Source organism: Ambystoma mexicanum, chromosome 3p, assembly GCF_040938575.1.
Source record: "Ambystoma mexicanum isolate Mex_15411 chromosome 3p, UKY_AmexF1_1, whole genome shotgun sequence".
Lineage (NCBI taxonomy): Eukaryota > Metazoa > Chordata > Amphibia > Caudata > Ambystomatidae > Ambystoma > Ambystoma mexicanum.
Genome location: NC_090925.1, coordinates 1178848386 through 1178864544, shown reverse-complemented (window position 1 = coordinate 1178864544; position 16159 = coordinate 1178848386). Strand labels below are relative to the sequence as shown.

Below are 16159 nucleotides of genomic sequence, written 5' to 3'. Positions count from 1 at the left end.
CACATTTTAAGAGGTCTTAGAACCCTGTACTATGTTCTAAGGCAAAACCCCATGAATTATGGAGATTGCAGACACAGGGTTCACGCTAGAAAAATGAAAAGTTACTGGAATATGTGTAGAAAGGCGGTGTACATGTGTGCCATTTTTGGTAAACGTCCAATATTGGTAAACCAACTAAAAACGAAAATAAGTTGTCATTTTTTAATGCAAGCTCTTAGAAACATCAGAGTTGGAAAAGAATGTACCATAAGTAATCTGTAATATGTACATGTAATGTCAACCACTTGTGTATCTGGGAAATATGTATTTGGATCAGAAATAGATTTGTGTGCAATTTGACAAGGGGAGGATCCTCTGACCATAAACCTACCTCATCACTCTGACTCACAACTCAGTTCCCCCAATAAAGGGAGAAAGGAGAACTGGGCCAATGATAAGTTGAGAGGGGCAGGCTCAGTTATGCTACGCACACACCCTCTTTCTAAAGACATAAAAAGAGCCATTGGAAGCCAGACAGGAACATTAACTTTCCACTTTCTTGCGGGACGCTTTGCCGGGAGACTCCAGACTTCAAATCCATCAATCTCCAGAGACCAGAGATCCAGAGAGACCAGATTGCTGTGCAGTGCTGAGACCCAGACCAGATCACTGAGAGCTGACCCAGATCGCTGTGCGCAGAACCAGTACCCAGTGGTGAGAGAACCGCAGCCAATCCTGACCCGATCCGTGACGAAGTCACATTCCTGTCCAAAATATAGTGTGAGTACTCAGCCAGAACTGTGCAAAACCAATCTCTTAGTTTAAAATAATCTAATTCAAACACTAATTTAACCTATCTAGAACTACACCATAGCATTGTGTGTCCTTCTGTGTCTTTAAAGCTGCAAAACTTTCATCTGTCATTCTGAAACTTTAAAATTTCATTTCTGAAAAACTACCTTCACAAAATTGTCTGTATCTCTTGAACCATTTGTGATAGAAGCGTAACTTTTATTTTAAAGCTGAGATTCTACGCTTTCTAACAAGCTCTAAACCGACTTGCTATTCCTTATACTTCCTCCATAATTGCGCTCGACGCACGCGACTAAATTGCAGCAATTTGACATTTTGGTTCATTTCAGCCACGTTTAAAAATATTTGTCTTTTGCTTTCCTTTGCTGAAATTCGTTTGCAACCTGACAATCATTCATAGAGCATTGCTAAAGTGGCCTAAACTAATTAGCTATCACCCACCCTGAATCTCTTATAGGGAATTAAAATCATCTTTAGCATATTTTTCCCTTCTTTGCATACCACCTTTAAAGTACTTTGCCTGTGTTTAAAATCATCCCTGTTTCTCAGCTTGCTAGGGGGGAACTGAATTCGTATTGTACTGTGATTGTATTCCTGAAGACTGTGTGTGTTACTTCCACCTCCTTAAATTGCATAGAGAGGGGGTGAATTGCCAAAAGGGGAAAAGTTATTCTATTACCTTTTGCTGAAATCATATCAAGTTTATTCCTGTGTTGCTTCTTTTCCACCTTGCATTTCCTTGTACAATAGAAAGCATTCTCAGTTACCTTATCCTCTATACTACTCCTAAGTAATTAAACCAGTGTGCTAGTATCACATCATCCATTGTTGATCACTCACTGTCATATGTCTAAGTGTGATATCAAATATTAATTTATTATAAAAGGGTGATCTATATCTATTGTTTAGTTTTTCAAATAAACCTTTTCAATTTGCAAAACAAACCTACTTCTTGGCTTAGGTGGGGCAGGGGGGATTCTAAGAGAGGGGCGTTATACAAGGGTCCATCATCCAGATTATAACTTGTCATAAAAATATATAAATAAGGGCTTCCCTTGAGCAATCCCATACAAGGCACTGACTTAGTGGGAATGCTTGATTGGAGTCATTAACATGATGGTCGTCATGGCCCATGGTCCTACGCATGTATGTGCCCAGAAGATGACAAAAATGTTAGAGAAAGTTTAGTTAAATGACAAAATTCAGAAAATTACGCAGCGCTACGTCCAGGATTGCATGATTTGCCTACAACACAATGTGGGAAAGGGGACAGTAACTCCAAGGGGAAGTTTTGGGCCACCCTCTGTCCCCTTTGAAGTTATTCACTTTGACTTTATTGAAATGGAACGATGTGACAATAAAATATATGTGCTGGTGGTCATCTGTGCTTTTAGTAAATGGGTTGAGGCTTTCCCCATTAAGGATGATACAGCCATGACTACTGCAAAAACCATGTTGAAGGAATACTTTCCGCGGTGCGGGCTACCAAGAGTTATCTGGTCGTACAATGGTCCACATTTTGTCGCTGCTGTAATTCTGCAGATATGTGCGGCATTACAAATTGACAAACGGTTCCATTCGGCCAGACATGCTCAGAGTGCCGGACTAGTAGAAAGACACAACGGTATCATCAAAAACAAGCTCGCTAAGATGTGTGCCGGCACCAAATTAAAATGGCCGGACGCCTTACCGATCGTGTTGTTATCTATGCGTACAACCCCTCAAACTAAGACTGGGCTCTCTCCATTTGAGGTGGTAATGGGGAGACCTGCCAATATTTGGAACCTTCCTAAATGCAATTCATTGAGAAATGTTGAAAATGTATTACTTTCAGATTATTGCAGCCAGTTGACCTGTATTTTATTTATCACCAGGTATGAGAAGCTTTGCGATACGAGGGCCCGGGCCACAGTATATGGCCTGGGAGTTGGGTGCTCATCAAGGCATTTGAGCGCTCTTCCTGCCTTGCGCCTCGCTGGCGTGGGCCGTACCAGGTCCTGTTGGTCACCCAAACAGCGTTGTGGGTCTCTGGAAGAAAGAACTGGATCCACACGTCCCACGTCAAGAAACCTCCTCACCCAGTGCCACTCTTTACAGAAGAAACAGAACCCCTCGCTAATGCTGCAACCAACGATCCCAAAGCAGTAAATAGCGTCGAGAGTGTGTCAGAGAATCTCTCTGAGCCCGTGAGGCTTGGGGAAGCTGCCATTTTGTCTCCACACTCTCCAAAAGTTTCGCATCCGGAAACTGCTGTTCCAAATTCGGCATCTTCACTTGTCTCTGATACGTTGCTTCCAACGGGAAGTGACGACACATTGTTTCTGGACCACTCAGTACCGGGTAAATGAAGGTACAATCTGCGTCCAAGAAAATAGACTTACGGCACAGTTTTGCTGTGCATCTGATAGACTTACGGCACGGTTCAGCTGTGCATTCGAAGAAGAAAAGGATCATTGAGGGCTTGTTTTTGCCCAAATTTGAGAAAGGGGATTCTGTTGGCTAGGGTTGTGGAAGGATTAAGAAGCTGCGCAACCGGGAGGTCGCCAGCAACGAACATTGGGGGTATCCATTGAAGACTATAATTCCTGCCACCGCTAACGCTCGTATGGGACTTGTAAATGAGGGGGTGACCAACCGGGACAATGGACAAAATGCCTGGGCACCGAAAACATATTGCTGTGTTTTTATAATGATATTTGGGTTTATGATAGTCGCTGCCTTAGGATTGTGGTACCTTGAGGAAACTCATTCTTTAGAATTTTTGTTACCTACTGAAAGTATACCTGCTGTTCCTACTCCCTTTGTACATTTGCATACTCTGTCCCTAGGGACTCTCAGCATAGACAAAGGTACCACAATAACACTCTACTATTTATCATGAATGCTACGCATGCCATTTTTAATAAGTCTAACTGTTGGGTCTGCTCACATTTACCGCAACACGGGGATAAGGGGCTAGGTTGGTATATTCATCCTTTACCTTTGACAACTGCTTGCTATGCCTCTCTTAGAGCACTGTTCTTTGGCCGTTGGAATGATAGCATCTCAGGGAACTTTGATGGCACCAATTTGAATAGTTTTGAGAAACGTGTTTTGACAACCCTGGGATGCTCGCTTTTCGCAAACAGGAGTAAACCTAACGTTGCTTTTATTAGGCCTTCTGACAGACTGTCTCGTCCTTTCCAATCTTTGATTTCCTTTAAAATGACTCCGATAGCCAATAAGGATGCCATGACTCCTTCTTACACTGTTAATCATAGCCCTGATTCAGTTCCTTTTTGCATACAGAGGAATGGAACTCAGTCATTGGGAGATTTTCTAGGAATGTGCAAACGTTGCAAATTTGAAAGGGGAAAACAGACCTTTGTATGTAGGCGAACCTGTCTTCTTTGTCTGCGGTAATGTAGCATTCCCATGGTTGCCCAGGGATTGGAAGGGAACTTGTTATTTAGGGATCCTGTTACCTGGGGTGTTTATAGCTAGTACAAAATAAGATTCAAAGGCTCGTCCGCGGCGGGATGAGAATGGTGACACCCCAGCACAAATCTTGGGAGATATAGCAAAATCAGTTATGCCATTTTGGGGGCAGATAGAGAATTCAGAAGATATCAGAAAACTAGCGAGAGTACTGGAGAGAACCATCAACCGGACCACGGACACACTCTATAATATGACGTTAGAACAGAAGGTGATAAGACTAGTAGCACTTCAAAACCAGATGGCATTAGATGTCATTCTGGTTGAACGTGGTGGAGTGTGTAAATTAGTGGGGTCCGCTTGCTGTGTTTTCGTACCAGATTCCTCCCCAACCATCTTCAAGGCAATACAGAATCTGCACGTCCTTAGTTCAGAAGTGCATGTTCCCGAGGGAAATTGGGATCTTAGCGCTTGGTTCTGGGACTTCTTGCGATCTTGGGGTTGGAAAGTCCTTTCGGTCTTGTTGATTATTTTGGGAATCTTGTTGTTTCTTTGTTGCTGTATTCAGTGTCTAACTGGTATATGTTCGATGCAAGGGGGATGTTGCGCACAAGCGATAGGTTCGATAGGACATAAAGTGTATGCCCCAGATAAAACTTCCAAAGAATACGTGTTGAAAGAAATTTTAGCAGATGACCTAATGGCAATAGATATTTCCGACAGTGATTCAGGGTGCATGGACGATGATGCATGGAGTTATTTGCAAGGAGATCCAAAGTAGTTTTAGGACTTGGCATAGGCCAAAAGGAGGGTTTGTCAAAAGAGAAATTATATCGTGCCTCCTATCACAATAAATATATGTATATTGGCCTACACCAAACTGCTCACAAGTCGCTTGCGAAGGAATCCGTGTTGCAAGGTCCTGACCTTAGAATCAATGTAAGCCGCCATTTTAGGTAAATCTGCCATTTTAGGTTTGCTTTGTAAAAGTCACCCTGTGAGTTCAAATGGTGGACAATGTCATTACAAAAATACAACATGGCTGTCTTGACCTCTGTACGTAGCTAATATGTAACTTGCCTGCAGGCCACTTGTTGAGGTCGTGAACTGAGACCTTGTCCTTCGTTGACCTGTGTGTAAAGGATTAATCGTGGAATGAAACTAATCCACGAGCATACGATAAAAACAATGTATCCAAATACTGAACGTAGAACACTTGTTTTACTACATTGTATTCATGTTTAAGAAGACCTACATGGAAAATTCCAGAATACACAGTTGCCATATAGGCTTGTTGATATATGTATTAAAAGGAAACCAGTTATATGCGGATGTGCGAGACTTGGCATGAACCATAGATTGGTGATGTATTAGTGGAATATTAACCCGAAGTGGGGCTGGACATCGTGCTCACAAAAGTATAAAAAGCCAATGCGTTCTAATGTACAGCGTCTCTCACTGAACACATTGAACCACACTGGAGTTCGTTGTTTTGCACTGAGGTCTGATAGCTATCTGATTTTTTCTCTGTTTGTAGTAACTGGATTCAGTATAAAATAAAGTACTTTGTATGTTCCTTTGTAACCCGTGTTCGGTGTGTTTCCTTTTGGGGTACTCAGCCTCGATATTTTGATTTTGATTTTGTTTTCACAATTAAATATTTAAAACTACGAAAACACACAGCATTCAGGACTGTGAACTGTCTGCCATCCATGCAGTAACTGGAATCAATCCTGCATAGTTTCAGAGCGAGGAAACTGTTTGTCAAAGTGGTCTTGTAAAGGGGGCTCATTTATTAGGCGACATGGCCTTAGGGGGGTGAACCCTTCAGTTAAGCAGGGTTTTCTCAGTTACTGTTGTGATGGGAAACCCACTGTTGCTGTAAAAATATCTTCTTTTTTTATTATTTTTGACTGGGAGACTACAAATGCTAGAATGCAATTCGGCAAAAGACAAAACATTTCACTGAGTGCAAAACATTCAAGGACTGACAGTAGAATGGTTTAAAATCTAATTTCGATGCCCATTCGGTCACCCATCCATGCAGTAACCGCTACTGACCCTACTTAGGTTCAAAGCGGAACTGCGCTGCTTAGCTTCAAAGCAAGGAAAGGGCCGGCCCATTTCTCTAAGTGGTCTTTTAACTTTTGTAACTTTCACTCGTTTATCAGGCAACATGGCCTGAGGAGGCTGGCCACTTCCCTGCCCTGCATCTAAGCAGGCTCTGTCCTGGTTACTGCGTTGGTTTGGGATACATGGGTGGCAATTGTATAACTGGCCTTTGACCATGGGCAGTAATTTATCACCTGTGACGTCACAATAGCTGTACAAATATCTTTCCAAAAGAAAATAAAACTGTAATGAGGGTAGTGTGGTGCTGGAAATGCAAAATATCTTAATTTTATAGGGCCTGATTCATGGAAATGTGTGCAGAAATCCTGCAAGGGCAACGCACCGAGAAGTACACTGTGCGAGCCTGGGTGTAGAATAAAAAATGTGCACCCCACGTATTTATGGTATTTACTGTGCAAAGTAACCGTATTCGCAAGTCGCGCCCACAACGCCCCTGATACGCCCACATGCAAAGCATTAACAGCCCAAACCGCTACCTCTGCGTGCTCACTCGTGCACGAATACATGCACTCTTCAAACAATGTGTGGTGTCCCCCATAAGCAGGACTGCTTCTCGGGGGCCCTTCACAGGATCCCCCGTAACTGTTTCCGGCACCCCGACAACATGCGTATGTAAAATCGTAACTCAGTTAAAATCTCAAAATATCTGCGTGCGAATTTCCGTGAACCATTCCTGCACCCCGCTACACTCCATACATGTACCCCTGAATCGAATCAGAACCCCATTTGCATACACGCACCCCGAAATCCGACATGCAAACCCACCTCAGTGATGCAATTTTTATGCGCAAGTGTACTTACGCCTGACTTCGGGTGGCAGATAGTATGAAGGACTTGTGTGCCCATTTCCTGGTCGAGAGGTTGCGTGATTGCATACATGAATACGTCTTATGCCACCCAATTTTGGGAATGCGAGGGACTGTCGGCCCTCCCTCGAAACACCCACTTTTTCACAAGTTCTTCCACATTTTTGGTGTTTCGCCCCCTTCCTAGCCCTCTGCGCAAGCCACATCCACTGTGTGGGGGGTGTCTCGCGCAAGGCACTCAACAGCTCGCAGAGACGTGCTGAGCCTGAACGAACTCCACACAAATCCAGGAGAAGTCCCGCACATTCAATTCCATGAATCACTGAATGGGGACTTGCGTGCGCTTTGGCGTGCAAGTTCCCAATTTTTCCTGCAAATAATTCCATGAATCTGGCCCATAGTGTGTGAGTGGGAGTGGAACTCCTATTTGAATTTGGGTCTTTATATTTATTTGAAGAACAGGGTTGACAACTTCGACCAGAAATTATTTAAATAACACATAGACAGGTGGCAGAGGCATTCCGAGTGAGGATGTCTGTACAGTAGCACAAGGCTGAGAGCAAGTGATGAGCTAGTTTCGGAGAGTGGGCAAAACAAAACAACAGATGACAAGTCACTATTTATCTATAGCGGGCAAGTGCCGCAAACCAAAGTGGAGTCCTGTACATAAATACACAAATGACATAATTGCGCAGCAATGGCCTAGCCTTTCTGGCTCTGCGTGAATGGAATGTCTTCTGGGTTAGAAGTTCTTTAAACCATTGCATTTTATAACATGGCATTTGGGATAACGCCCCCTAGGCACCTGGCTTCAGGCCCCCTGAACCTTACAGCGATGGTGGCGAGCTATCGGTGCCTGGCTGGCGAGGGTTTCTAGCGAGTGCCCTGCTCGGTGGTCACGGCTCCGGGGTGGGGCGCAGGTACGCTCTGGGCCACATGGCACACTTTCTCTCGCGCATAATAAGCCCACCTCGCAGCCACGCTTCTGCCGCGGCCCCCTGCTTTGAAGAGCACACTGCTAAGCTGCGAGAAGCCCTTTGCTCCCAACCTGCCCTACTTTCAATAAGACCGCGCTTGTTTGGTGCTCATCCGAGTTTTGTGCACGTTTTCCATATCTAATGTGTACAGCACCTGTACCACACCCGTTCGGTTATCGCCTGCACGTTGCGGCAGTGCACCTGTCGCCGAGGTAGCTTCAACTCGGGTCTTTTTGAAATCCTTGCTGAGGGGAGCCCTTGTGTGACGGGGCTGCTGTTCTGGAAGTTGCGGCTCACGGAGCCTTAAGCTGCTGCAGCCGAAACCTCAGCCCCCCCTGTGATTTCTTTTTTTTTTTTGAGAGTGTGCCTCTGCCCCAAGGCTTGTCACGTGGTGACTCCTTTTTCCTCTTTTAATAGACTAATGAAGCTCAAACAAGTGGGCTAAGCCCAGTGATAGCTCACGTGCCCGGACGGGACCCGGCGCTGTGATTGGCCAGGGGTAATTACAGGCACGCTCCCGGGAGAGCCCAGGCACTCGGGGCATACATTATGCAAATGGAGAGAGGGCAGCACGGGGCAGACCTGATGCCTGCATTCATTCATCGGCTCGGGCAGGGGTGGGGTGGGGGGCGCAAAGGGGCTATTGTTTTACACGGTATATAAGGTGTCTGGGGCCGGTCGTGTGCCAAACTCGCTGCTCGCACGAGCTGACATCAGCAGAGATCACTCAGAAGACAAGGGTTGTCGCGTGCCCCTTTCAGGACACCGGGATCTCAAGTTTGCCCGACTTCACAAAGACTCGCAGGAACTTTACTTGGCATCGGACCGCGGCTGCTGCCTTTAGAACGTAAGTTCACAGGGGACCTGAAAAGACGGCACGGCTTCTAAATGGACCATGTGCGTGTGGGTGTGATGTGCAGCGAGGAACAGACAGCTCTGCACCAACACACCCACGCTCGCATACTCCTGCATATGTCTTTAAACATATATGCATAGTTATTGCAAAGATAAAGAGTGGGTGCGTGGATAGATGGGTAGCTGGACAGACGTCTGCATTGTAATAATGTACACACATAAAAATATATAAATGCAAAATAAAGGCATTGATAGCTAGATATATACATAATGCGTGTATGGATGGATAGCTGGATATACTTCTATATTGAAATAATGTTTACTTTTCTCAAGCTCCGTTATCTGAATTGTAGTCAAGCGACTTGACTTTTAATTTCTTGTGACCTGTTCTCTAAACATGGCCCGTTTTCTCCATTCACAGAATGTCGTTCAAAACCGAGAGCTCCTACTCCGACTACGAGACCAGCAGCCAGATGTCTTACTCGGACGAGGAGGAGCGCGCCAGCATCTTCCACACGCCGTCCCCGTCTTCGGGATCCGCGACCCCCGAGGGGGGCGAGGCGGAGAAGAAGCCGCGGCGGGGCCGCGCCCGCGGGAAGGGCGACGCCGCCCAACCCACCATCATCAAGAAGACCCGGCGCGTCAAGGCCAACGACCGGGAGCGCAACCGCATGCACAGCCTGAACTACGCGCTGGACAAGCTGCGCTGCATCCTTCCCAGCTTCCCCGACGACACCAAGCTGACCAAGATCGAGACGCTGCGCTTCGCCAACAACTACATCTGGGCGCTGACCGAGACCCTGCGGCTGGCCGACCTGAGCCAGCAGGCGGGGCAGCAGCACAGGGAGCTGCCGCAGCAGCAGCACCACCAGCAGCAGCCGCAGCAGTCCGCCTACCTGGCCCCGCCCAGCCCCGGCAGCGACGCCGGCTCCTGGCTCTCGTCCTCCTCGCCCCAGTCCCTGTGCGCCTCCAGCCCCGCCAGCCCGGCCACCTCCGAGGACTACTGCTACGCCGGGGACCGCTGCTTCTCCTTCCCCAAGGAGCTGGCCCACAACATCGCCTGCTTCACGCAGTACCACTAGCCGAACCCGCCCGGGCTCTGACAATTCAAGCGGCCTTAACTGCGCCACCTGCCCCCCCCAGCCAGCATGACTGTTCCAGGCAGGGTGGGGGTAGGGGGGCTCTGTGCGAACTGGGGCTCTGACAATTCAAACTGCCTTGGAATGAACCTGCTTCTCTGCAGAGCTGCCCCCCCCCCCCAATATCCTTGGCCACAAAGAGTACCACTTTCTCTGGGAGAAGTGGGCACCTGACAATTCAAAACTGCCTTAAAACGCCTCGCCTTAGTAATGACTTCTGTGATATGCACTGTAAATGGGAAAGAGGCTCAATTTGCAAATGGCCATTTTTTTTGTGTAAACCTACAATGAAAAAGTGACGATTGTGTGAAAGCAGATTGATTTATGGGGGAGACCTGGGGGAATTCCCAAATGATGGAACTCCTCCGGGCGTCCCCAGAGGCCACTCCACCCCTATAATGTACACAAGCGGGCTCCATGTACCCTTTTCGATTCAGTTTGTGCATCTCTTGTAAAACTGTGCGCCAAGCAGAACATATTCACTCTTGTCAAGAAGCTGAAGGGACTTCACTTCACAATAGACATTTTTTTTACTCTCAACGGTTTCCCTTCATGCACTTTCTAATCCCCACAAAACCTCTCTTTGTTGCGCCCCCTGAAACCGATCCTCGCCTCTGTTCAGTGCGAATAAAGCAAAATGGGGCGGGAGAGAAAAGGGCAGATTTGCTGCCGCAGACGAGGTGAAAAGTCAATTTTACAATTTGTAGAATTCCAATGAAGAAAAACGAGCATGAAAATGTGTTTTAAACGCCCTGACAACACACTGAAAGAGCTTTAAGAAAAAAAAGACAAGCAGCCGGGTTCATGCATTATGTATTTTGACCTCCAGAGCTGCCGTTTTATTTGGAATGGGGCTCAACTCGGCCGACTGGGGCATTCAGCAGATACGCGGGATATTGCTTTTTAATTTATTCAAGACGGTCCATTCAGAAGAAAATGTATTTTTTTGTACATAAAAGAGTTTATTATATTATTATGCGTGTAAACAGAATTTAATTGTTGCTACCTGGAATATTATTGTGCAAATAAAATGTTTAACATTTTACTAAATGGCTCGAGTCTCTTCCGTTGTTTGGTTTCCTTTTGAATATTTGCAATGTACACACTGCGTCTGTGATATATAAATACGGTGGCTGCGTAGACTCAAAAGCAAACAGGTTGTAAACACAGATACAGTAGTAAACAAAACATGCACTAATTAGGCACGTGCTGACTATCAGCCGGTCATTCAATCCACGCCTGCTAAAAAAAAAAAGAGAGAACCCGGATGTTCAGAGAATGGCGAGCAACATAACAGAAAGGTCATTTTAGATGTGTAGCTACCTGTGGAGGCGCTCGCACCTCTATTTATCGGCAAATCGTTTGGTACGGGGATTTTTTTTTTCATGGTGACTAAACATCGGCCTGCGACAGATTTTCAAAGAAAGGGGATTAAATGGATCAATAAAGTGACAGTTGGAGAGGAAGCAATGAGTGGCAGGTGGAGGCCCGGGGCACTTCTTTAGAAGAGATGAAATCCTGTTAGAGGGAAATGAGAACCTTCACAGCGCAAGCCCCATGCCGGCCATTATAATTGTGGTGCCGGCGCTGGTTTCGAGCAGTTTAAAGGGACAACCGGGCTCCCGTTATGAAAACGCTTGAAAGTGGGCTTTCTACATGGCAGGGCGGGCTACACCCTGCTTTGCCAAATTTCCAGGGCTACTGCATCCACAGATGCTTTATTTATTTTTTTAAACAGATGTGACTAGGTGTCACCTGACTTGACCGAATAACTGCCGTATTGTCCAATACTGGCATGTGTGGGAGATTTAAAAATCAGGCAATTGATTCGGGAATATCCCAAGAAAGCTGGTAACCCAAACAGCTTTATGCATGAATGAGATGAACTCTCAAAAACGGTTCCATGTACTAATGTCCCTGCAAACATTTCTCCTGACAAAAAAGTAGCCATTTTTATTTTGCGGAGACATTATTACATTACGCATGCGGGGGACACGCCTGCAACCTCAGAATTATATATATATATATATATATATACACCAGGGAACATCCCTGCAACCCATCCCCATACATAATGTCAGCATATATAATGACGCCAATGGCTTTTCCCGGTGACGTTACAGGGCTAATTCACAGAATTTGTGCACCGAAAAACGGGGATTTGTGTGCCATTCTGAACGCAATTCCCTGTTTAACAAATAGGTATTTGCGGGGAGAATGGCGCACAAATCCCCGTTTTTCGGTGCAAATAATTCCGTGAATCAGCCCCTATGTATGGGGAAATTGTTACCCGATACCTCAAAAACGGACTTTAAAACAAATTGCTAGATTCTGCTTCACCCGCAGGGGTGGGATGTGGATACCCTCAGTTGTCGCCCCTTTTCTGTGTACATGGGCACACTGGGCACACTGGACACACAGCCACCTTAAACAGCACCCACACATCAGCCAAGAGAGCCCTCACTCCACCCTGCACGCACTGCCTGCAGGAAGTGCAAATCCCAGCCGATTCTGGTCACACGTGTGCAATTTCTGTTTGTAAAACACACAGCACTGCTTTTAATAGTATACCTACACAACTTTTAACGGAATTACATATAGGGTTGCATTCTCCCAGGAATAAGAACCACAATCAGAATAAAACAATATACTTCAAGTGCTGCCAGTATTATCGCACCCACTGCCGATACTGGCAACATTAGTAATAACACAATCATTACAAACCCTTTATCCACAACTGAGGGATTTACATTCGCAACAACGTAACATAATAGCAATGCATTTTATTGATTCTTACAATTACCTATTTTGTGCTAGCATAGAAATGGAATCGAGTACACATATCACCCCTTCAAAAGCAAAAAATAGTTGAACAGCACAGTGCACATATAGAATACATATAGGCTTACGAGACACGTGACCTGTCTTTGCATATCTTCAATACATTAAACTAGTGTGACACACAGCAACTGGGAAGGAAGGAAGGAAGAAAGAAAAAGAAAGAAAGAAAGAAAGAAAGAAAGAAAGAAAGAAAGAAAGAAAGAAAGAAAGAAAGAAAGAAAGAAAGAAAGAAAGAAAGAAAGAAAGAAAAAAAATGTATGAAAGTATGTAAACAATACAATAACGCAGACAGCAAGAAGAAGAGTGAACGATTTGAGATTGAAGGCAATGGGCCCGATTCAGGGATTTCTTGGCACGGTCCAAAGTGCCTTTGCACTGCCGGCACAAACCCCGATTCATGGAACTGTGCAAAGTGTATTGTTGCAGTGCAAAGTCATTTTGTACTGGAAAAATCACTTTGTACTGAATTTGCACAGGCGTTGCACTGCAAAAATACACTGCACATTTCCATGAATCAAGATTTGTTTCGGCAGTGCAAGGCCACTTTTCAGCATCGCAAAGTCACTTTGAAACGTGCACAAAATTCCATGAATCGAGCCCAATGTGTGTGCGTTTGCAGAGAGAGAAAGAGAGAGAGAAGAGAGCAATGGAGATTCGAAAGAATGGGCAGAAACAAAGCGAAATGCCGAAGAAAGGGACCCTGTAGCGAGGGAATGAACTCATAAGGAAGGATGGAAGGTATGACTGAGGAAATGTAGACAGGAAGGATGGAAAAGGATGAAACAAGCTGCGTCCCTCCCTGACTTTCTGGATACAGCAGGGTACTGGCACATTCACTGACTTGCAGGATTCTGTAAGATGTCTATTTTCACAGAAAAAACAAACAACCCGTGTTTGGAAGCATTCAGCGCACACCCAGCCGCATGAATGCAGAACGCCGATAAGATATGCACTTTGAATAAATCATCTATTTTTGTAATATGACACTTCTGGTAACAGGGGCATTTCCACTTGAGTTTAGTTTTTTTTCTATTTGTTGTTAACAACTCTGATTTTCAGTCTGATGCAGTAAGTTGCCAGCTCCCCCTTTAACACACTATGGCCCGCTCAACCAGCTCCCATCCCTCAAGTGATGAAGTACAGCACTTTGAAAATGCCCCCTACCCCCACAAAGGAAATTAGAACTGGACAATCAACGGCACTCCAAAAAATAAGACGTGTGTTGTTAGGGCTGGGCGCCTTCAGTCCAGCCTTTCTCGACTCTAAGTGCTTCAGTGTGTTACTTTTTATTTCACAGACCAAAGGCAGAGGGGTCTAAGGAGGGGTCTAAGCAGGTCCGGATTTTCCTTTCTCATTATGCGGGAGGGCCCTCGCAAAGGATTGGATTCAGTCTTTTACCTCGGGGCTTATGCCTTTTCTAAAGCCCTCCCGGTAAAGCCGCTATTTGTGACTCCTCCGCGGGGTCTCGCCAATCCCGCTGTAGGTGCACGTGTCTGGGATAGAGCGGTGACTTTCTATAAGCCCTCGGGGGAGCGGCACACCATGAAACGAATCGCAAAAGCGCACTGGGCCAAATCCGGCGTCATCCCCGCGCCGCAGCTGTATGTAGACCAGGGCCTCGGCGAGGGGGGCGTGGCCGCTCCGGCGCGAGGGTGCGCGGCTGCTGCAGCGCGAGAGTGCGCGGCGACGGCGCGCGTCACGTGCCGCCATTCCGAGATTAGCAAACACACTTGGGAGTTCTCCTCGCAAACTGTCAACCGCCGCTGGACGTACACCAGCGACAATTCCGCTCAGGGGCGTTGGCGATGGGTTTAATTCCGTCTTCTCTTTTCGTTGTCCTATCGCCAATGTCAGGGCTCAAAACATGTGTAGAACGTGGTAAAGTCTGGTAAAACGAAGCCCTGTATGGAAGCCACTTCAAAGAGATTCTATCCGAGTGGGCCCAGCTGAAATATTCCAATATTTTCTTTACACTTGTGATTCATATCACTCACCCTGCAACACACCTGAACTCGTTTAAACACATTACGCATACTGGTAACAGCTTCACCGAAGCAGGGGTTTCTCGTATGGGCAATTCATTTTTATTATTTTAAGGGGGAAGGAGTACAATGTACTTAAATCTACGCATGACAGTGTGATTCCTTTGGGCCTTAGTTCGAGCTTTACACATTTTAAATAAATAATTAAAACATACATTCATTAAAGGAATGAATAAAATGTCTGTCAATGCAGCACAACCCAGAGGCTGCAGATGCCCTGGTCCGTACCAACCACAAAGAACAATGACTTTTATATCGGTGGACAGTTAAGTTGTCCACCGAGCATCCAGTGCTCGGGTCCTAAAATAATTTGTGGAACTCTGACGTATGAAGTGGTACGTGATGTCAGAGACAGTGAACGTAAATTGAAATAAATGTGCATATTGTTTTAGGGTGTCTTTCCCAACTCAAGGAAGTGCACAGGACAAATAGCCATTTGCCAAGAGAACGGGACTGATTCACAGCAGGCTTCTATAATGGTGCAAATCCCATTGAACAAAGCTTCGTGAATCAGGCCCAGCACGTTTTCTTAAAACATGGTTTTCGAAATAGAAGAGGTCTGCACTTTTTTTCTTAAAATGTGTTAGAAAAAGTAGCCTGCACAGCTAAGATTCAATAGGAATTGTATACAGTCACGTGCTTACAGATTCTAGTGGTGTCACTGCTAAGTTTCTTGACACATGACCTGGGTTGGAATCCCAGACACAGTTTTCTTTATCAAGTGACGGCAGCAATTTTTTAAAATGGTTTTAATTAATTGAAAACACACAGGGAGGACGGCGTCCAGCCTCCGAAAAAAAGTGTCGGACGTTTTCCACCCAGGTGTTCCCTCAACTTGAGCCCTCCCTGAATACATCAACATCACAGGTTTCCCCGCATTGCCAAACACATCCTTACACTCAAGAGCACACAAACACCCACTTGCCAACCAACTACTGGCTCAGAAAGAGACTGAACCCCTACTTGTTTGACAGCCAATGGTAATTCAGACCGAATCGTCGAAGTCCCTATGTCACTTCAGTTAGAGACTTGCATCTCCTATTCTTTTCCGGGACTTTATGAGCGCTGAGAAAGCCTGTCGGTAGAAGTCCTTGACCACTTTTGTCAACAAGAAATTAAATACAAACACTCACATTTCACAACTATTTCCCTCACAT

At 45.6% G+C, this 16159-nt stretch overlaps 1 protein-coding gene across 1 annotated transcript; it reads left to right on the top strand.

Annotated features, from left to right (window-relative positions):
- Nucleotides 1–8783: 8783 nt before the first annotated feature.
- NEUROG1 (neurogenin 1) lies at nt 8784–11158 on the top strand. The gene is made up of 2 exons (XM_069652589.1): nt 8784–8972; nt 9402–11158. The coding sequence occupies exon 2, from the start codon at nt 9403–9405 to the stop codon at nt 10060–10062; it is 660 nt and encodes a 219-aa protein (XP_069508690.1). The 5' UTR covers nt 8784–8972; nt 9402; the 3' UTR covers nt 10063–11158.
- Nucleotides 11159–16159: the final 5001 nt, after the last annotated feature.